Raw genomic sequence first — 23,375 nt, forward strand, 5'->3', positions numbered from 1 at the left:
GGAAAAAGACACAGAGACCCACACATGGACACTGCAGGTCTGAGAGGCAATGGGCAGGACTCAACAGGCCTGGAATGCAGAGGGTCTGGGGCGCTGAGCAGACTGACTGCAGGAGCCCCACTTTCAGAGGAGCAAAAGCAGCACATCTCCGAACAAGACCATGGCTGACATCCCATGGCTATCACATGCATCACCTAAACCTTCAACATACGGCACTTTGCAGCAAATGAAAAACCAGGTAAAGTCAAACGGAGCACCAGTGTTTAAGGTTAACAAGCACTGCCTAAGAGAACCTCATCATGGAATATTCTGGCCAAAAGCATGCCCCGTTAAATAGGTAATATCAAATGATATAAAAAGAAAAAAAGTTTAAAAATAGAAATCATGTTAAAAGGTTTTTTTCTCCCCTAGCTAAAAGAGATCTATCCTATTTTTTTTTCTTTTGAAGATGCCCCTATTTATCATAGCAGTGCAATTCCACAGAGTGCACATAAAGCAAGACTGAATTCATGAAGGGGCTCTTCAAACACGTGCTGAAAACCACTGACTTGGTTTTGAAACTTCATTTTCAGAAAACGAAACTTAGAACTGTGTATCTTGACTGATCAGAAAATAGCAAATACGCCCTCTCTCAGACTTTCAACCCATTTTGCCTATCTTTAAGTAAAAATTCAAAACTAAACAAAAGAGCTACATGTTCCTATTGAGCACAAAAACTGTAGGCGTGTGAGCAGGAACAGGTCTCACAGGAGAAAAGCCACATCTCCTAAGAGGCTGAACACCATAGCACTGCTATGAGCACACCTCTGACCTGGAAATGCCCGGTAAGCATCAAAAGTAAAATGCTTTTTGGCTTTTGTTTTACAATATTAGGGACTTCAAGAAGTGCTTGGGTGCCATTCTTGAACAGTAACCGGCCTGCTGACCATGGACCTTACTTAAAGCACCACACAACAATGTGTGTTTACATCACCCTTTTATTTCATAGTTAGAAATAATACAGTTCCACAGGGTAAATCATCAATAAATAATGGTGTTTAATCATTAAACGTAAAAATCCCAACTCTTTGGCATCTGACAGGATTCTATGTCTTGACAGTATAGATAAAGTCAATCTTAGCGATCATTCACCAATACAATATGTTACAAAGGTGCAATTTACTTAAAATATACAATAGCTGAAAACTTGCAGCCCACCAAGAAATGTAATCAACTCAGTAAGAAGCAGGCCCACCTCCCCAAGGCTCTCTCACATGGTGTACCCAAGGGGAAGGTGTAATAAACATTGTTTACGAGTTCCTAGGGTTTTTTTAATCGGTCTGCTGCCCTAAATGGAGTCTGTCATTCATTCTGGCCCAAGGAAAATCACAATTGTACCAGGAATGATCCATTCGTTAATTAAAAGGTGTTCTTATTTTATATAAGCAAGATCGCTAACACCTAAGAAACTCACAGTCCCCAAAATAAAACTTAAAAGTATGCAAATTTGATGCTGCCAGAAATGCCAATTTGGTAATAAATTGCACCTTCAAGAGTCAAAGGAAAAAAAAATAGAAACGTTTACAAAAGGTAAGTTACGTACAGTTTTCCCCCCAAAATATATTCAAGAATAGTTGAGCTGTATTTGTTACCAAAGCCAGGGCTTTATTTCTTTAGCAACAAATTAAACCAGTGCAATTGACATAAATTGTTAAGTAATCCAGGATTAACCCATTAAAACTATAGAAGCGCTTTAGGCTCCTACACTAATCCTAGAAACTGGGATTTCAATGAGTGCTGTGTGGCACAGGACTAAAACCGGACTGAGCCCACGCCGTGCTGAATGGCATTACTTCATATTTAGTACAAGCATTCACGAGTCGAAATCATGAGGTCCTCTATTAAAGTTCCATTCACTAACAGGAAATTCAGATGCAAACAGTATTTTGCCTATCATCCACAATTAAAAGAATCCTTTCTGTTGTAAAGTTCCAGATGAATTTTAAATTAGAAAATTAGCACTAAGGAAACTTTTCCAACTGATGAAAACTTCGTATTGGAAACTTTCTAGAAAAGCTTCCACTCCTCCGGTTGCAAAATAAATACTTTGTATCCCAAATTTAATGTTATTAAGACACACTTTAATAACGCTATAAAGAAATATTTTACAGCCATAGAGATCAATAACTTTCCATGCGGAAATAAAAAAAAACTCATTGCTCAATAATATTATTGAGGCAAGAGAAGTAAGACTTTGCTCTTAATCTGAAGTGTTAGTTTTTTTTTTTCAGTGCAAAACCAGTTATAAAATATTTAAACTCAATATTTAAAAATAAAAAGTGGTCCAATTCAGCAATGTTCAAGTTCTAAATTTCGTAAAACAAATCATCACATACATGTTATAGTAAAATACAGAGATTCCGGAAGTACTTGAGTACTTAAGAGAGAGATTTGTAATGAATCATACCAAGTCAGCTACAACCAAGCAGGTAACATTCCCCATCTGAGTGTCAGAATCCTAAAGACGCAGTGCACCAAAGCCGCCTTTCCTGGCTCAAAAGCTATACAGACGGTCAACATTCTGGGTTCTTTGCAGCTGCGCGCTCTAAAATGATCCCCCGTCCCAAGGACCTGTGAGTCCACTCCTGCATTCAAAGTGTGATCCCGACGATTTTTAGGTTCCAGGCACACTTAAGCTGATAGAACCATCTAGAAGGGGAAGTAGGAGCAGAGTACAACAGTGGGTGTTTACGTTTTTTGTTTTTTTTTTTTTGTTTGTTTTATGTGTGTTTGTTTTCCGTTCTAGCCAAGTGTAGGTCGACCTCAGCGGGCTGAAGTCCGCACGAGTCGTTCATGTGTTATTCCGGGCGAACACGCGGTCCCCTCGCAGGGTCAGGTGCTGAAGCTGGTATTGAAGCACTTCTGTGTCAGCTGGCTCCTTGATGCTCATTTTATCTAGGTTGAGGTAGTCCAGAGATTTGGAGTGAGCCCTCTTACCTTTAAGAAGACAGAGAGGCAGAGGCCCGTGGAGGGCCTTGTAAGGTTCGTAAGGTAAGGATTTAGTGCACTTGTCTCCTGAGCTGGGCATCCGCCTGCGCCGCCGGCCGTTCACGGCCGGGATCTCGTAGGGCTGGTAGTACCGACTCCGGCCTTTGTACACCCGCGAGGAGCGCGCGAGGCCCGCGTCCAGCTGTTTGGAGCGCAGGGAAGGCACGGCTTCCCCCTTGCCCTCCTCGCCCCCCGAGCACTTCTGGGCCAGCTTCAGGAGTTCCTCCCCCGTGGTGAAGCCCACCAGATAGTTGGAGTCCATGTGCAGGATCTGGTAGCCCGACACGGTCCGGCGCATCGGGGAGCAGGGCGTGCTGGAGCAGCGCGGCTTCTCGGCCTCCGCCTTCCCCGGGGAGCTCGCCTCGGCCACGGGCAAGGGCAGGGTGCTCAGGGTACTTCTGGGCTCGCCATTGATGTCTACTTCCATTTTAGGCACCACTCTGTGCGCTCCTACAAGGAAACAGACTCGGATTAGAGAGCGGTGAGGCACAGAACATGGGGCCAGCTGCGACTTTGGCGAGCATGAATTAACACGGTCTGGGGACGACCGACTGATTTCCATGTAAGGGCAGCGAATGGTTCGCAGCAGGCCTGAAGGGACCACCAGCTCTGAGCCTCAAGAACCCCAGGGCAGGTTCAGTGAATGCCCCCCAAAACCAGGAAAAGGTCCGGATGGAGTAGCAAGTAGAAAACCAGCCACAGCAGTACTTCTCCATTCAACCACGGCAAACTTGCGCCTCCGTGCAAGGATAAGCAACCAAACACGGATATCAAGCAGATAAAAGTAATCACAGGGCCGGGCCTTGGGGCGCAGCAGGTTCAGTTGCCCCTTGAGACTCCTGCATCCCTGAGTGCCTGGATCAAGTCCCGCCTCTGCTTCTGACCCAGCGTCTCGCTCACATGTACCCTGGGAGGCAGCAGATGGTGGCTCCAGGGCCTGGTTTCCCGCCACTCCCCATACTTGGGTTCTCGCCACCCATGCAGGAGACCAGAGCACAGTTCCTGGCTCCTTTCTTCGGCCCGGTCTCAGCTAGCCCCGGCTAATGCAGGCATTTGGGGAGTGATCAGCAGATGTGAGGTCTCTTTGCCTTTCAAATAAATAATCTTTTAAAAATAAGTAAATTGATTAAAAAAACAAGCAAACTTAAAAGTTATCATACAAATTTGATGAGAGTCCATGGACTAGATCCTTCTGATGAGTGGGCATCCACATAAGCATGTGAGGCGTGCCCACCTCATACCTACCTACCGTGTCAGCCCACTACTCCTCTGCTGGCAATGAAGACAAAAAGAATCCACAAAATATTTCTGACTTTGAAGTCATATTTTCCCATCATTTAATTCAAAATAAGTACCTAGCTCTTCACATCTACAATTCTTTTCTATTGTGTTTACAGGACATATGAGAAAATTGATTCTGTTGATCAATGTCTTCAACCAATCCCATTGAGACCTAGAAAATTATTTTTAGGGTATGCAGGATTCTTCCTCAATGAATTGTTTAAGGGAAACCATTTTGTGGTTTAAAAAGTAATCTTAAATATGTCAACGTTAATTTTTAACATTAGAAATAAATAAAACATCAAGTGCCATTGTACATGATGATTGATACACCATGATTTGACAGTTGGCTTTGTAACATCACTTGACAGTGAAAGACAATTCACAATGAATACTAATACCGCTCCTTACAATGATCACATTACAGAGGCTGGGCAAACCCCGCTGACTGGAAGTGCCACCAATAATGACTAGGTTCCTGGAAAGTGGCAGATAAAAGAAAATACTTAGGGCAACAGCATGAGAGTCATTTTTTTTTTCTACCTGATCTTCCATTGGAACCACCCAGGTGCATCAAAAAGTTTGTGCAAAAATAGAATTGAAACATCAATTTTGGTGCAAAAACACTGACACCCATGCATAGCTTCTTCATAATAGGACTTTGGGGAAGCCCCTTGAAGACTGCACGGTTTGAAGTAAGTCCCTCAGGTACTAAACACAGTACCAAGTGCTATAAAGATGAAAAATTTACTGAAAAAGCTTACTCACACAACTCTTCTTAAAAAACTTGTTCAGGACGGTTTTAAATGTACAAAAAAAAAAAAAAAAAGTGAAATACTCCAAAGAGTTCCCTGTACCCTATACCCAGCTTCCCCTACTGTGAACATACTGTTAACACCTTATATTACTATATTTGGGACAATCTAATTCTTAACGAATCTTTTTATGAAAAAACCATTTCCTAATTGAAATGTTTCCTAGTTTGGATATTCACTTAAATCCAAAGAATCTAGAAGCAAAAACACAACTAGAACCTTCTTGCAGGTCCCACTTTTTCTCCTTAGAAGACTGTGCATCCCCAGGTGCCCTCCTGAGCTCACTAGGGCCCACCGCACACACGACCAGAAATAAGCATTCCTAACAATTTTGGAGATAGAGCAAATGCCAAAGAGATCCACTGACTTCCTCTGAACCTCAAATTCTTCCCAGTTTTCATTTAGCCGGGAGACCCTAGTTCCCCAACATTTCTGGATTTGTGGGAATCAGCTTTATCGTATTTTACTGATACAAAAACAAATTTTTATTTGATTGTGAAATTAATGTCTTCATTGATAGGATCAGGATAGGTGACTACCAGCTAATCTGATATGCATAAAATAAAATTTTAAAGGGCCACATGAAGCCTCATCAAATGTTTATCATCAAATGATAAATGAACCCTTTCTTTCTCACTGGCTGGGTAGCTCAGGGAAAGCACAAAGCACAAGAGGACATACCCCAGGCCTCCAACCTCCACAACCTGACAGCAGCTATGGGCAGCAACTGCTTTTCCAATACTGCATCCTTGAGAGACGAGAAGAGGAGAGTAAGTGAGGCTGAAATACCCAGGGCCATGGGGTAAACAGTGGGCACAGGCAGGTGCACCTGGTGCCACTCCCAGAGCCGTTAACACTCAAGCAGGCTGTTCCCACTCACAGAGACACTGGGCTAGGTCTCTTGCAGATCTGACGTGGCCTAACAGCCCATGGAGTTCTGCCAACCACCTTACTGCATTCTCTTTCAGTATATTATAAACTTCCTAAAAATCTATGAGTTCAGACCCTACCGATTCTGAATTTGGTCATAATCCATACAGAAATTAGCCTGAAACTCATCCCTTTGCCTATAAGGATAAAAACTGTAATGCAAGTTACTAGTCCAGAAACTCACACTAAAGACGAGGGGGCACAGGCTCCAGCGGTCACCAGGGCAGGCATCTGGTCTAACAGACATGAGTTAAGATGCCCACATCCCTCACCAGAACACCTGGGTCTGAGCCTTAGCTCCACTCCTGATTCCAACTTCCTGATAATGCAGACCCTGGGAGGCAGCAGGTGATGGCTTGAGTAGTTGAGTTCCTGCTACCCACATGGGAAACCTGGACTGGGTTCCTGGCTCCTGCTTCAGCCTGACCCAGCCCTGGCTACTGCAAGCACATGACGAGTGACTCAGCCTCTATCAGTTTCCGTGTGTCTGTGTGTGTCTGTACACCTGCTTCTTAAATAAATGCGAAAACAATTTTTGAAAGTTTGTGCCCCCACTAAGCCAATCCTGCTGCACCAAGACAGACCATGAGGAATTCTTAAAATCTCTCAGGGGTAGGAATAAAGTATGGCAGGATGCAAAGTTCAGAGAAAGAGGTAGAAATGATGCATTAGGTAGTAAGTAAGTACTTGGAAAATTTTAAAAGTAAAGAAAGGTAAAGAAATGTATAAAGTTCAAAATCTGACGTGACATGCAGTAGACACTACTATCACACACATATCCATCGTCAGTGCCCAGTAAGTTTCCAGTAACCAAGAATACTTGGCAAATATCACCTGGTAGAACCACTCAAACAAGAGTGTCAGGCATCTGCCTGGGAGACAATATTTAACTTAAGTAGAAGAAATGGATGTGGCCTAAACCAAGCAGTCTATTGTAAGAAACCTACCACATGGTACTGAGGTGGACAACACACTCGCTCAGAGCAGAAAACACTACTTACCCAGGAAGTTAAAGAAAGAAGCATTTCTTCCTTTGATAGCAGTATTTAACCTAGCCACGGATGCCGATGCAAATTTGTGAGTCAGAGTCTCAGCACACTGGCACATGAAAAGGCTCCTTTGAAATACTACACACACAGCTGCTACCTGCTCACCCTCGGATGTGCAATCTCCAGAGCTGGAAAACAGTGCCATTAAGCATCCGTACTCCTGCTCCGAACAACAAGCAGTGTCCTAAAACCAGGGGCTCCTGGAGGTGACTTCACGCGTCCCCACCGTGAGCACGGCCAAGGACATCTGCATGCAGTAGCGTGAAGGGGGAAGGCAGGACCGTGGCAAACTGCGTGCCCTTTTGTACAGCAGCCTTTTCACGGAGATCTGTCCCTTTGAAAGAACACCCACTACGAGGCCCTGGGAAAGCAGCATGGAGGGTGGGTGTCACGAGTACCCAACCTATGCCCATTCTTCACTGGCACGGAAAACACAAACTTTCTATGCAACCGATATCCTGATATTTCCTGACTGGACTTCAGTACTGGGGCAGGGGCCCGAGAGCTGCTGGGGAATCAGCTTTGTCAAAGATTATTTTCTAAAGGGGCAGAAGCTGTTTAGGTACTGCCCCACGAAGGAGGACGGGTCCGGGTACCCTCAAATGCAAGAATTCTGCCACAAAAGGGATGATGCTGAGGGCAGTTAGAACAGTTTCCAAGTCAACACACCAGGGTACTTCAAAGCTCGTGGAAACTGGAAGTAAAAGATGAGTATATTTTGGTGCCAAAAATTTTTCAAACCCACTCATCATTTTTCATAATATGCATTTCCCATGGACTTTTGGAGGACTCCTCAGATCGGGGTATGTGGGTGTCCATTATTTACCCCAGAAAATTTTCAGATTAAAAGGCATTGATCAGGGAGCTCAGCTATGGTGACTGCAATTAGAGATGCCTTGTGTTGAATCATTCATTCTCCAGGTTGTAACTGAGAAAAAAAAAACTGCTGATGGGCTTGTTACTTTTAATAAGGCCATTTATAAGTCAGCATTCTGTTTCAAAATCTACAATCAACCTTTTAGGGGGAAGGGGCTTGTATTTGGCCTCACAGTTGGGACAACAGTGGAACACCCGCATCCCACATCAGCGGGTCTGAGTTCAATGCCCACCTCTGCTCCAGAGTCCAGCTTCCTGCAAACATGGATCCTCACGGATCCCAGTTAAACTGGGATTCTGCCATCCCAGTGGGAGCCCTGGATTGGGTTTCCAGCTCCTGGCTTCAGCCCTGGATCAGCCACTGCAGGCATCTGGGGAGTGAATGAGCAAATGGGAGCTCTCTCTGTGTCTGCCTCTCTCCAGTTAATTAACTAATTAATTAAACCATGTATGCAAAAAAAGCATACTGCCAAGATAAAGAATTACAAAGCACCCCCAGAAATATTACTGCCAAGGATACAATACACGCACTACTTCCAGTTCATCAAAAAGAAAAAACTGTGAATCAAGAAATCAAGTCCAACGCTAACACCCCCATTCCAGACCACTAAGAATCAGAGATCCAAGAAACCCTTCCTGCTTTCATGAATGCCTTTCATACACAGTTAGCCGATCTCCAAGAGCTCTTCCAGGCCATGTGCAGCCTTTATAACCCTCTTTCCCTTGCAGATAGTTCCTATCTTTTTTCTTTCCCCACTAACTTGGTCCAATAATTGCTGCTACTTTTAAATTGTTTTAGAAACCTGGAAAAGCTACACTTGCACACTGAAAGACAGCCAATCCAAACACTGCATAATGATGGCATGTAAAACGCAAATTCACTCTTCAGCGCCTACCAATGTGAGGCACATCTAGAGGGAATCCCAACTTATGTTCCGGTATAGCTTTCCTTTTCCTGTTCCCTTAGAAATGTTGGAACAATAATTAAGTCACTGCTTGGGATGCCTGCATCTCATATTGGAGTGAATGGCTCCTGTTCTGACTGCTGTGCTTCCAATCTAGCTTCCTGCTAACTCTCACTCTGGGAAACAAGAGGTAATGGATCAAATTGGGTTGCTGGGTCTCTATCATCCACACCTGGACAGATATCCAGGCTCCTGGCTTTGGCTCTACCCAACCCTGACTATAATGGGCATTTGAGGAGTGAACCAGTGGATGGAAGAGATCTCTCTGTTTTTCTCTGCTTTTCAAATAAAATGGAAAAAAGATGGAGTGTGTGCTCACTTCTTTCCACAGTGAAAACATGTAAGTGCATACAAACACACACACACACACATTTATCCAAGAAAATCCATAAGTAAAAATGTTGAGTCAAAGAATATGAGTTTAAGAATTTTATAGCAACTACCACAGAGCTTTAAATATGCTTTTGTTTTTATAAGAATATAGTTATGACTTCATAAAACTAAAAATCAATGTGAATCCTTTTAAAAGTTACAAGAGAGTGCTTGTTTCTCTGTGATGGCTCATGAAGAGGAACCACCAAAGATGGAAAGCAGATAATGTGCCCAGAGGAAAATGTGCTCCATTTTCCCAAAGCAGATAAAATACATCAAAAAGGCAAGATGCCCAATTCTCTCACACTATGTCCCCTTGCAACCCTTACATTTCTCTTAAGTAATTTAAAAACTAAATGCAAATCCCCTCATAAAAAGGGGAAGATAACATTTGTATATATATACAGAGTGCATGTTTTAAGCATGTTTTAAGCACCAGCTACAACATGCAATACCTCAACACGAGTGGTACGGCTGACACTACAGTAAGCAGGTGCAAGCCCCAGAATGCACGCAGAGGAAGTAGGTCTACCGGAAGTATACCCAGAGACTCCAGCCTGTATGGACCGTGCACAGCTCTGCCCACTGGCCGTCCCATACCCTCAGCGCCAAGAGCAGTCTTTGGAAAACAGAACCTAGAGGCCTTAACTCCTTAGATCAGCTCTGAAAACAACTAGTAAGTTTCACAACTGCTACACAAAGAAATATTTTCTGAGAAATATCACATTTAGGGATTTATTTTAAAGGCAGACTTATTTAAAAAAAAAAAAAAAACCTCACCTCTAGTGATCAAAATATGGCTTCATATGCTTTAACTGTTTTTACAAGTTATGGCAATATCATATAAGAGAAAACTGATACAAACAGAATGACCTTAAATACCAGTACATAAAATGTAATTGTGTTAACAAACTTCTTTGCAAGAGGTACCTGAAATGAACCATTCCGAACAAAACTGGGGACTCCTAGAAGTAGTGATATCTAGAATCACCTCCTTTAAAAAAAAAAATGGTGGTTTATTTTTTGTTTTCATCTACCTGAAAAAGCAACAGAGAGATACAAAGAGTAAGGAAAAGGGGGGTTAGTGGGTGGGGCAGGGAGGGAGGGAGAGAGAGAGAGAGAGAAAGAGAGAGAGATCGATCCATCTTCCATCCCCTGGCCCACTCCCCAAACGCCCATAATGGCCAAGATTGGGCCACATCAAAGCAGGGGGCCCAGAACTCCCTCTTGGTCTCCCAAGTGACTGGCAGGGGCCCAAGCACTTGAGCCATCACCTGCTGCCTCCCAGGAGCACTAGCAGATGCTGGAACATAATTAGTGTAGCCAAGACTCAAACCAGGACACCAATATGGGATGTGGGCACCCCACTGTGCCACAAATCCTGTCCCTAGAATCATCTAGTTTTAATGTCGGAACCACCTTAGAGGTCCTACCTAGAACCTCCACCTCCAGTGATAGAGGACACTGAAAACACGAGGCCATGAAGGCAGAGGCCTGTGTAGCGCCCTGCAGGTAGTCAGTGGTCATAGCTACAGCCCAGGTCTCCCAGCTCCTGTCCTGCACTCCAGGACTCCAGTAAGGAGCTCCCAAAGCTGTCCAGACATTGAATGCATCCAAGAAGCTTCTAGAAACACTGATGTCTATACCACCCTCCCCCAACCCTCACTCCCACCCCCCGATTTGTGATTTAACTGATCTGGAGTTCAGCCTGAGCTCTGAAATTCATTTTAAAAGATCCCAGGTGATTCTAACTTGCATCCAGGATTGGGAGTGTGTCAGAGAGATCTCCGATAGAATTCACTCCTCAAAGTTCCTGCCTGGTGGGTGGACATAAGTTTTGCTTCCTTCCAAGTGCTAACAGCCTAGCTCTAAGAACTGCCAATGTGCTGTTTCAAAATCCCTGTGGCCTGAAATTCTCTGCTAACCAAACTGGCAAAAACTGGATATGAAATAAAAGTCAATCTGTGCTCACTGGCAGTCAAGCCTCTTTCATCTGCACACACACTTTGGCATGGTTATTTTAGCTACTTGTAAGTGTCTGTCAGGTACACTCACTTTGGCAACTGCTTATAAAGTTGAAAAAATGTTGAGGCCAGCATTATGGAATAGCAAGTAAAGCCACTGCCTGCAGCACCGGCATCCCATACGGGTACCAGTTCATGTCTGGGCTGCTCCACTATCCAGCTCCCTGCTAATGGCCTGGGAAAGCAGTGGAAGATGGCCAAACCACTTGGGCCCCTGCACCTGCATGGGAGACCTAGATGAAGCTCTTGGTTCCTGGCTTTGGCTTGGCCCAGTGCTGGCTGTTGTGGCCATTTAGGGAGTGAACCAGCAAATGGAAGATCTCTCTCTCTCTTTCTCTCTCTCCCTGTAACTGATTTTCAAAATAAATAGATAAATCTTTAAATATACATATATACATACAAAATATAAAGTTTAATAAATGCTTATCAAACTATGCAGACATGCCGCTCCTAGGCACTTACCCACAAAAATAAATATATAAGAGGGAAATTTTTTAAATTTATGAAAAATGGAATTGAAAAACAAAGTTAATTTTGTCACAGAAAATTTTGAAATCCATCTATAGTTTCTGATAATGCACTTTTTCCATCACTTTGTGAAGAGTCTTCCTATGTCCACACAAAGACCTGCCATGACCATTCGTAACAGCTTCATTCAGCATCACCAAACACTAAACCACGGTGTTCCTCAATGGGGACAAACTTTTGAAACTGTATAATTTCAGAATCAGAAGACATCTGAATGGCCAAGCAGTATATGTTTGATCACCTCCAATGTCAGTTAACTCATTACCTCTTAAGTAACTCATTTCACCGCGTAAAGGTCTGCCAGCATGTTGCTTATCTGCTTATAACTCAATGTGTGCACAGAGCTGGATAAGTGGATACAGACACACATATAAAGGCAGTTTCTACTCATGCTCCTACTTCCGTACTTTATTTCAAGTGGGTGAGTTAGCAACTTGATTGTTACTTATTCAATATCCTTATCTGAAAGAACTTTGTACTTACAGTTTTCAACCTTCTTGCTCTTTTCCTCAAACTGGAAATTCCAGTAATGCTTCCATTTTGATAATCTTTTAAATGGCATTTTCATAAATTTGACAGGCTACATCTCCTTAATGAAACTAAAATGTTTTTCCCTCCTTTGAATCACTACTCAAAGGCTGACTGCTAATTTGAAAATCCCTTATCATAAAAATCTGCTTCTTCCAAAGCCTATGACCTCTCTGTGTAATTCACAGCAAAGACCTACCAAGATATCAACTACAAAGACGTCCCAAAGCACAGACTCACCCTAATAATAAGGTTTCGAAAATCCTGAAGAGCTGCAACACATCACTGCTAACATTGTTTCCCCCTTCAAAGACTTGGAACAAGTTTCAGCACAGACACACAGCTGACACACTGAGAATACACAACTACAGGAAGACAACAACATTGCATATTGTTAACAGCTTAAATTCACGGTGTGACAAAGCAAATGTCACGCTTCCAGTGAAAACAGCTACACAATGAAGTAAAGAGGATGCTTCCCTTCAACCACCTGTTAGCCACTCATTATGTATCACACCAGAAAATAGAAATGTTTAGAAACTATTTTACTAACTTTTAATGTTTCCCCAAATAACAGCAATGGCCTCTAACTACTAGATATTCTCAAATACTCTTCCATAAAATCAGCTGAATGTGGCAGGAATTAAGAAACAAACTTCTCAAAGAATTAAACATCTCAAGTAAAATGTTAGCAAATTGCAACCCATTGCTAAAACTTCTGTAATTGCAGTCTGTATATGAGCAACAATCCAATGACACTCCACATTCACCTATTTACGTCAGCCTTAAAACACATTATGGTATTACGCTCCCAGATCTGAATAACAAACAGAAAAAGCAAAACACAACTCACCAGACTAAATCCCTGAAGATGTCACTGTATAATTTCCAAAGAGTCCCCAGGGAATGCAGGCATAATAATTTTTCTGCTCTACTCCAGATACTAAACATGAAATACAAAAATATACCTTTAATTTGACAAGCAACACAACTTATTAAGCAATTATATCAACTGTAACTGCAAAACAGGATGAAGCCAGCAGGAGGCACTCCTACCGCCTATCAGCTACCCGAGTTAGTTCAGTTCAAGCGATTTTGAACTTGTTCAGCCAAATCAATCTCCACACATTGGATGCTGCTTGTTTTGCTGTATTCTGCTGCTTACATTTTACCTAGAGACTAAGAGTAGTTCACTGGGCTAAATATAGAGGCCAGAAAAGTAGGGGTTAAAGTGCTAATTTCATCATCTCAGTCCTGCCCATGCGTTCCACAGTTGCCCAGTACTCTCTTGGCAGGAAACAGCGCAGAGCCCGGGGTCAAGGGAAGGGTTCCATCTCTGGCACTCTGCCTCTTGACCTTGCAAGCACAGCAGTCTTTACAAGGAAGACAGGGGTTCTCTCCACCCTGATACAGCTGTTACAGCCAACAAGACAAGGTAGGAACTGTGCTCTGCACGTTGCAGTCCTTTACCAATGGGGAATGTTACAATTAATCTTGGGAGATCATTCATTGTTACCACAGCACAGCAACAAGAAAAATCCTTCCTGAAGATTGCTCTAAGGCCAATGATTGGAAGGCTCTTAGAAAACACTACAGTCGGCCTGGGCTGTGGTTTAGTGGGCATAATCTGCCCTTGTGGTGCCAGGGAATGCTGTTTTAGTCCCAGCTGCTCCCCCTCCGATCCAGCTCCCTGCTAATGCACCTGGGATAGCAGTGGAGGATGGCCCAAGTGCCTGGTCCCTGCAACTGTGTGGGGGACCTGGAGGAAGCTCCTGGCTCCTGACTTCTGATTGGCCCACCTCAGGCCACTGTGTCCCTTTAGGGAGTGAACCAGAGGATGGAAGATTTCTCTCTCTGTTCATGCAACTCTGCATTTCAAATAAATAAATGTTTTTGCTTTTTTTTTTTAAAGCGAGCGAAAAAACACTATAAAAAAGAAAGAATTGGGTGTGTACGTTTGGTGCTGTGGTTAAGAGGCCACTTGGGTTCCCATATCCCAGTTCTAGCTTCCTGCTAACATGGGAGGCAGCAGGTGAAAGTTTATATGGCTGAGTCCCTGCTACCCACATGGGAGGCCTGGATTGAGTCCTTGGTTCCTGGCTTCAGGCATTTGGGGAGTGAACCAGCAAAGAGGAGCTCACTTGTTCTCTCATCTTTCCAATGAATAAAAATTTTTAAAAATTGAAATTTAAAAAAAAAGAGAATGACTCACAAAAACACCTCTTCTGCTTCTTCATGACAATAACCCTGCCTAGGGTTTCCAGCATCCCCTGTGTGGCCTCCCTTTGACCTGGGGCGTTCCTATGTACGAATCTTGCTTTCTCTCTGCCTCCCCGGTTCACTGAGTGCCTCTGCCCAGACCAAAAAAAATTCCCCACAGTCCTTTGCACCTGTAAGGATCTCTTTGGTTGCTAGTGTTCTGATGTTGTGTTCAGCTCAGAAGGGAGGGACTTAGTGGAACCCCAGGGGATTTGATTTAGCCACACAGGTGCCCAGAGGCTGAGAGGTGGCAACAGCACTGAATATGGCACACCCAAGCAGAGACAAACAGCAAGGGACCAGCAAGGAGTCGATAACTTCGCCACCCTTCCTCCCAGTACACAACAGCTGGATCCGAAGGCAATAGATCATTACCCTGCGAAAGGTACTGGCGTCCTCAGCTGCAGGCACTGGAAGGAACTAACACAGTAAGAGCTGTCTTTCCTAGAAATCAGCATTTGCATCTGCCTTGGAATTTCTTTAATAGTTTTTACTACTTATGTGGATACCAGACGCTCTCTGTCACTGTCTTTGCCACTGACGCCGTATTTCCAAATTGGGTAAGCAAGAAACCTGGATAATTAAGACTTGGCTCGAGCACACCAATAAAGCCTCTGGTTTTCACATAAAGTAAACTGTAAAACCTAATCATAATTTTTTTTTTAATTTGGCTACCAGGAAGAATTTCCTCAATACCGCTGTTATAAAGTTCATACTGATTTCTTCAGTTAATGGATTTTTAACGGAAGGGAATTTTAAAAACTAGTGTTTTTAAGCATCTTTTCTATGCTAAAAGCTATGCACAGTTTATTTCACTTAATCTTAACTACTCCACAAGGAGAATATAGTCCTCCCTCTTTTAAAGTATTCAGTTTAATACTTAGTTGACACAGTGCTGGAATCAGAGACCCAATTGGTGTGACTCCCAAGACCACTCATTTGTCCTCTTTTTGTTTTTTAAGATTTATTTATTTACTTATTTGATAGGCAGAGTGACAGAGACAGAGCGAGCAGGAGCAGGGCGAAAGACAGAGAGTCATCTTCCACCTGTTGGTTCACTCCCTAAATGGCCACAACAGCCAAGGCTGGTACAGGCCAAAGCCAGGAGCCTGAAACGCCATCTGGTCTCCCACATGGACAACAGGAACCCAAGTACTTGAGCCAGCACCTGCTGCCTTCCCAGGGGCACATCAGCAAAGAGCTAGATTAGTGAGTCACCAGTACTCCAACAAGGGATGTCGAGTAGGGCTGAACCTGCCCCACTCACCTGGTTTTGTATCTGTGTGGCCTCTGCTCAGTGGTGAACCTCTGTGGACAGCCTCTCACACAACAATCATGTTCCCGGAAAATGTATATCAATTTCTACAGATCAAACCCCACTTTAAAGGTACAGGGAGGCACTTTAAAAGCTTTACAGCTCTTTTATGAAATGCTTGGGGGGAGGATGTGTTTACTACTAGCTGTGGTCTTCCTACTTGTTACTTGTTGAATACTATGGTTAGTGATAAATTAAACCTGTGAAGACAGAGTGGATTAAAAATATGTCTGCAAAAACTGATGAAGAGAAGGGAGGGAGGGGGGAGACTGAGAAAAGTGTGGTTTGTCTGCTCAGAACTGTAACTGTAGAATGGGTGAAATCTGTTCTCTTTACATTATTTCCAGCTTGATTTTAAGGTACATAGTACAAAATCCTTTTATATCATCGGCTTGTCCTCTTAAGAGCTTAGTTTTCTTTTTAAAAGAAATCATAAATTATAATGCAGGAAAAAAAAGTGTATCAACCAATTCTTGTCGGTTATACACTTCAATGCCCAATGCAGCTATGCATATCACGTTATTTTCCAGGGCTACATCTACCACAAAGTGAGACAGATTTCACTTCGTATTTTTAGAAATGTACATTGAAAATCGGATAGAAGAAACTTTGCATGTCTCAAGTATTGTTTTTAAAAAGGCTTACATCTCATTCCAGCTTTCATATAACATGCCCTGTGCATTTTGGTGAGAAATAATTCGTAAGTTTTTAAATGCATTGAAAAAATATTTATACTTTCATTTTTTCAACACCCAAGGAAAGAAATCAACTGAAAACCTCATCTGGATCTGCAATGCTGGGAACCTTAATGAAATCACCCAGCCCGGGCCTGTGATGTGGAAGTCTAGGAAATGGTTGGTAATTTCATAGTAAACAAAGTGTAGTAACTGATTATCCCTGTTATGTCAGCGCCATGCCAAAAGTAGAGCGCAGCCACACAGGCCAAGGGAGCAACACCAGGGAAACCCAAGGGCCAGAGCTCCGTTCCTCCTCTCTTTTCCACGCATTCCTGACATGACTTACAGTTTGGTGTGTAGGAGAGTGCTATCCTTGTATGTGTGCTAAGAAAGGGAGGATGATAAAGATGGGGAAAAGATAAAATTAAAAGAACAAGGCAAGAAACTAGTACAAGAATATACCTTTCTTAAGAATTAGCTCCAGGGGCAGGTGTTTAGTGTAGTGGTTAGGATGCCACTTGGGGGTCAGTGCTGTGGTACAACAGGTAGTTAACCTGCCTCCTGCAACAGTGGCATCCCACATGAGTGCTGCTTTGAGTCCTGGCTGCTCCACTTCCGGTCCTGCTAATCCTCCTGGGAAAGCAGCAGGAGACGGCACAATTCCTTGGGCCCCTGTCACACAGGTGGGAGACCTGGCTGGAGTTCCAGGGTCCTGGCTTTGACCTGGCCCAGTCCTAGCCATTGCAGGCATCTGGGGAGTGGTCCATCAGATAGATGTCTCTCTCTCTCTTTCTCTCTGTAACTCTGCCTTTCAAATAATAAATAAATCTTTTTAAAAAATGCCACTTGTGACACCTGCATGCATACATCTATACAGGAGCACATGGGTTTGTGTCCTGGAGTCCTGGGTCCACTTCAAGGTTCCTGCTAATATACACTAGGGGAGGCAGCAAGTGATGGATGGTTCAAGTAGCCAGTCCCTGACATCCACATGGCAGACCTAGATTAAGTTCCCGGCTCCTGGCTCCCTGCTTTGGCCTGGCCCAGCCCTGTCTGCTATAAGCATCTGAGGAATGAACCAGCACATGGGAGACTTGTCTGTCTCTGTCTCTCTGCCCTGCAAGTAAATAAAATGTTTTAAAAAAAGAATTACCTATGAAAGAATGAATTACAAAATTACTATAAGAGTTTTATCCTTGTAACAATGAAATTATTTTAATATAAAAGTCCCCCAAAACTATACTTTTCCAATAACTATACACACTTCAAATAACTATACACACAAATAACTATACTACTGTAAAAATCTATAGCCTTGTGATTTGTTTTGAACATGAAGGCTTAGAAGGGCAGCAATGGCTCTCCTCTGCCAACAGTCACCAAGCAGTGGAGGAGCCACGTGAAAGGTTCAGAAGCTATATACCTGTTACCTAGAAACACAGACTGAAGGCGACAGAGCAAATGTGATAGAACATAACACTTCCAGCTATGAGAAGCCGCCACAAACACAGAAAGTCCTGTGAAAACAGGACAAATTAAGCACAACCAAGAGCTCCCCACAGATCTCTGCACAGGGAAGTGAGGGGTGCCTGAGCCAAAAAACACTCAGCAATCAGCTACAAATGAAGCTTCCGCAGATAGCAAAGCTTGTGAACCCCAGCTAGCAAGCGTGTCAAATTTCTCAGGCAAGGTGACAGATACTATCATAGGCACAGAAGAACATCCTTCAGCTGTGGGGTCACCATGTCTGGTCCAGGTCCATTCCCCATATTTATTTACAGCCATCTCTCCAAAGGGTCACAAGCATATTGTGTGGCATTATGTTATCTACTCAAAAGTATAGAGGCAATCGACTTTTTAAAAAGAAACACCCGTTGGTCTGCATAGTGGCTTTGCACACAGATGTGAGGAATTTGTCTGTGAGTGAATCATTCAACCACTCAGTTATTCACATTCCCACTGAGAAGCTCAACAATATTTCTTGGGGCAAATGTAAAGAGTAAAGAATACAGTCTGAGACCAGGCGCAAGACAGAGCCACGGAAATACGTAAATCTAATACATAGAACAGTAAATTTGAATGGCACCAGGAACCCGGAAAAGGGAGGGTTTGCCCCCAAAGATAAAAAAGATCCACATGGACATGTTCAGTTCCACACAAAACCTCTCTCCCCCAAAAAGCTATAAATCTCAGGCTTCAGCACAGATCCACTAACAAAATCCCAAGTAAAAATTTAACATCCCTTACAACTCCTACTGTTATAAATACAAAGGCCAGCATGCCCTTCTGAATTTTGGTAAATAAATCCTACTGATCATTAAAGATGCTCTTCTGGAAAGCACGATAAATTTTAGGCAAAGAAATCAGTAGACTACAAGAACAAGTTCGAATTCTAGCTTCTAAAACATGAAAGAAAAAGAAACAGGTAGCATTTCTCAAAGTGACTAAGAATGGACCAATGATGGAAAAGCACTTGGAAAAAATTCCATTCATACCAGTGAAAGTATTTTGCAATCACCAGCCTTACTCTCTACTCTGAAAACAAGTGTAAGAGAAATGGATCAAAACACTTCTCAAATAACAGAACACTGAGCAGAAATGAAATGATTTAACTGTCCAAGCACAACTCACAGTGCAAAAATGCTTAGCTGTACTTACACCCTCACCTGCAAGGTTCCTGTGAAATAATCTTACTTTATTGTTTGTCACTTGTAAAAACAAAATTATCAAAGGTTTCGAGGCACTGCTAAGTAGGGAGTGACTTTTCTAAAACCATCCTTGACCTCACAAACAGATCATTAACCTCACCAACGTGGGAAGACATCGCCATAATTGGTTCAGTAAGACAAAAATGTGTTTCTTTCTAGTATCAGTTCTTTGAATAGCAACCCCCTTAAAAATCGCAGCATTCATTGCCTTTCCATTTCTGCTAGTAAAAATTAAACCCAGGTTACTAACGGCTTCATGTGAAGTCATCCTTCTACTTTTAGAAAAATACTCAGTGTCACTGCAGATGGGACTGACAGTAACTGTCTACACAGTCTTCACAAGAAATCTGCCTCTTAGGAAGCATGGTCAAAACAGGGCAGGTGTACCAGGTGGGACTGGCTAGCCCTCCAAGCAAAAACTTAAAACCAGATTTTTGTTTTCATAGCCTGGTGACAAAATCAAAGTTCTCTTTGGGAGAAATGAGCGACACCCCTCTCTCACTCCCCCTTCCAACTACAAATTAGCCAAGAAATTTTAAATCATGTATGTCAAGTTCTATTATTCCTAGTGTACTAAGGATTCTGAGTGAATATTAAAATAGCTCTCTGAAATACAGAGAAAAATAAGCAAATTCTTTGACTGTTTTCTAAGGTCACTAAGTATCTTATATTCCAGAACAGTAACTACTACAAAGTCTCAACTGTAATTAAATAAGCTACAATATTGGCAAAAGCATGCTCCCTACACCAGTTCTTATCAAATTAAGAGGACCCTAAGCTGATCAGCTCTTACATTTCATCCTGTCCATTTTGTTTCTAACCCACAGTTACATAATAAAGGATATTGAGAAATCTGTGATTAAATATAAAAGTTTAAGCATCAATCGTAGCTTTGAACGAACGCAGTAGTAACAGATTCTGCAATAATAACCAGTACCGTATTTTGAAATGTCTGGGAAAACAGAACTTTGGAGAGGGGTCATGTCTATCTCCCAGGCAAGCGTGCATCCAGTTCCACAGGGTTAGAAGACAAAGCAAATACAACCCTCGGTTGTAAGGCGGCTCTTCGAGAAAAACCACGTAAAATAAAACGTCTGGGAGGATCTGCTGGGAGGCAAGCCCTCGGTAAGACGCTCCTGCTCCAGTCTCCCTGATTATTACAAAGTTCCTGGCGCCAGTGTTACCTGCGCGCCACGCCGCCCGCACGCACGCACCCGAATCTTCGCTCCACACAAAATCCCAGCCCACCCGTGTGCAGACTGGCGTGGGTGGGGAAGCAGGGAGTCCCCTACGGACGTGGAACACTTGCAAGGGGAAAAGGACGGGGCCATCCCCGCCTGCCTGCGCGTCCCCACCGCCTTCCTGGCAGAGATTCGCAGATTCCACCACTAGAGAGAGTTTGGCAGCTTCACAATGGGGCCGCGCTGCCCAAGGTCCGCACGCCGCCCGCCCGGAAACCCCTTCCCTCCGCTTCCCACCCGCCCCGAAGTCCAGCCGCGACAGGTGGGGCGAGGGCGGGGATGCCCCCCACCGCATCTGCTGCTTTCCATTCCGGCCAGCACCGGGCCCCGCACCGCACGCGGCCCCGGCCGCCGCCCGGCCGCCGCGGGCGGCCTCGCCCCCAGGTGGCAGCGCGGGCAAGGACGGCCGCCGAGATAAGGCCCCGCGGGCTCGCCCCGAGACGCTATCTGGCTGGGGCAGTCGCACCCTGCGCGCGGCCGGGCACGCAGCCAGGGGCGCAGCAGGCCGGGGAAGCAGCCCAGTCCCCCGAGGGGTGCCAGGCCCGCCGCCCCGCGGTGCGGGCACTGCAGCCGAGGGAGCCCGCGGCGCTGCACAGCGGCACAGGCGCTCCGGGTCGCCGAGCCCGCACCTCCCGGGCGAGCGCACGCCGCGCGCACCCGGGGGCGCACACCCCCGCACACTCACTCACACGCGCTCTGCACACTCACGGCGTCTCGGGCCCCACCCCTGTGCCAGGAGCCGCGGGCTCCCCGCACCCCGCGCGGGCCCCACCCAGCTCACCCGTCCTCAGCTTCCCGCTCGGGTGCCCGGGCACCGGCCCGCCGAGGCCGTGGGGGACGCTGCAGCCGCCCCGCAGCCACCCATCCCGGGGATCCCCGGCACCGCGCGCCTGGCCCGGACACGAGGCAGGGAGGAAGGGGCGGCGCCGTGACTGGGGCTGGCACCGGGGATCGGAGGCAGGGGGCAGCCCCCTCCCCACCCCCCCACCCCCCAGCCATCCCTACCACCTTTCCTGCGGCACAAAAGGTTGCAGGCGGAAACGCCGTGCCCGTGCAACCTACCAGTGGCCCAGAGCTCCGCCGCCTCCGCCGAGCCCGGGGCCGCGGGCCCGGAGACGAGGGCGGGAGAGGCGCAGGGCTACAGCGCTGAGATCCGGGCGGAGGCCGCCAGCCGAGCCAGCCGGGTACCCTGTCGGCTCCCACCGCGCTCGGCGCCAGCTACCGCCCCGCGTAGTCCCCGCCTCCTCCTCCACCTCCTCCTCCTCCTCCTCCTCCTCCTCCGCCCGCCTTCCCGCCTCCTCCCTCTGGCTGCAGAGCCGCAGCCCGTCAGCTCTGAGCCCGCCTCCCGCTTCGCGCTCAGACACCCGGGGGAAGGGCGGGCGCGAGGAAGGCGCTGGAGAAACGGGGGGTGCGATCGCCGAGTGCGGTGGGCAGGGGGCGGCGCGGCACCCTCGGCCCAGGCCGAGCCCTGCGCCCCCACCAGAGAACTCGCAGGCCTGGGAGCGCTCCAGCGTCCCCGGCGACACGGTGTGCTGGGGTTTGCGATTGGTTAAGTCTCTGCTGGAAGGGCGCTCTGCGCCGAGAAGTGGAGAAATTACAACGTGCAGGGTCAGGCTTAGAGAGCGACCGAATACCCGGAGAATGTGTGCGGGGTAGCGGGCGGGAGTAGGCTTCCATGCGGGTTCTGATTGGATTCACTATTTCTCGATCAGCAGAGACTTGATCTTTTCCATCCTGGTAAGAAATGATGTCCCTTGACAAGGTTTGCTTTTCTCACTTGACGTGCTTGCACTCTGCCAAATGGGTTCTGCTTAGCGAGAAGATAGTGGCTGACATTAATTTAACTCTGTTTATGCACAGCTGATAATTTCGCCTCTCAACCGTTCCAGGAGGAAGTAACTTAGGCACCGCATTTTAAAGATGCAGAAAGTTTCAATAACATCAGCGAGGTCATGTACCCAGCAGGTGGCTGAGCTGGGTGTAGTACCCCAGGATTGTTTTATAGATGTTGGAAATGCTACGGGTCCAAAGCCAGCGGGTTGTGTTGTGTTTTGTTTTTAAAAAGTGTTTTATCCAAACATAAAACACAAAAATTTGGTGTGGATAAATACAATTTAAACAAGTCTTGAATTAAACTTACATCAGAATCATCATCTGTCCCTGATCATATGAAAACAAGTAAAGAGGAAGGCATTTTGAAACATTTGCAGAAAATAGAATTAAAAGATTAAGTTTCTTTTGGCGCTAGAAAAATCTGAAATAAATGTGAATGCGGGGACCGCTAAGAGTTTATGGAAATTTTTACACCAAACTAAACGTCTTTTAATTTCATTTTCCCCCAAACTTTGTTTTAAGATGTTTACTTGGAAGGCAGAATGACAAAGGGAACGAGAGAGAGAGAAATCTTCTATCTGCTGGTTCAATCCCTAAATGGTCACAATAACTCATGCTAGGCCAGGCTGAAGCAGGAACATGGAACTCCATCCAGGTCCCCCAAGTGGCTGACGGAGTCCCAAGTATTTGGTCCATCATTATTGCCTTCCCAAGAGCATTAGCAGGAAGCTGGATTGGAAGCAGAGTAGCCAGGACCCCAACTGGTAATCCCAGATGGAATGCAGTTGTCCCAAGCGATGGCTTAACTATGCCACAATGGCTGACCCCCACAAACTCTTCAAAGTACCCTCTTATCAACAGCCCTTCTTCATCACGTGACTTTTGGGGCTCCCAAGCTGACATCTGTAGTACTCTTGAGGAGCCTTTCATTGTTCTCCAACAATTCT

The 23,375-nt window shown here is 45.2% G+C and overlaps 1 protein-coding gene across 5 annotated transcripts; it reads right to left on the reverse strand.

Annotated features, from left to right (window-relative positions):
- Nucleotides 1-938: 938 nt before the first annotated feature.
- Nucleotides 939-21,765, reverse strand: MACIR (macrophage immunometabolism regulator). 5 transcript variants are annotated; one of them, XM_062212330.1, is made up of 4 exons: nt 21,658-21,765; nt 13,249-13,338; nt 12,636-12,760; nt 939-3,477 (listed from the first exon to the last, which is right to left on the reverse strand). In XM_062212330.1, exon 4 carries the CDS (start codon nt 3,452-3,454, stop codon nt 2,831-2,833), a length of 624 nt encoding a protein of 207 aa, XP_062068314.1. In that variant the 5' UTR covers nt 3,455-3,477; nt 12,636-12,760; nt 13,249-13,338; nt 21,658-21,765; the 3' UTR covers nt 939-2,830. The 5 variants fall into 5 exon arrangements, with proteins under 5 accessions (XP_062068314.1, XP_062068310.1, XP_062068313.1 ...); XM_062212326.1 differs by lacking the exon at nt 12,636-12,760; XM_062212329.1 differs by lacking the exons at nt 12,636-12,760; nt 21,658-21,765 and adding an exon at nt 21,377-21,460.
- Between the last annotated feature and the right edge of the window lie 1,610 nt (nt 21,766-23,375).

This window comes from Lepus europaeus, chromosome 15 (genome assembly GCF_033115175.1).
Source record: "Lepus europaeus isolate LE1 chromosome 15, mLepTim1.pri, whole genome shotgun sequence".
Lineage (NCBI taxonomy): Eukaryota > Metazoa > Chordata > Mammalia > Lagomorpha > Leporidae > Lepus > Lepus europaeus.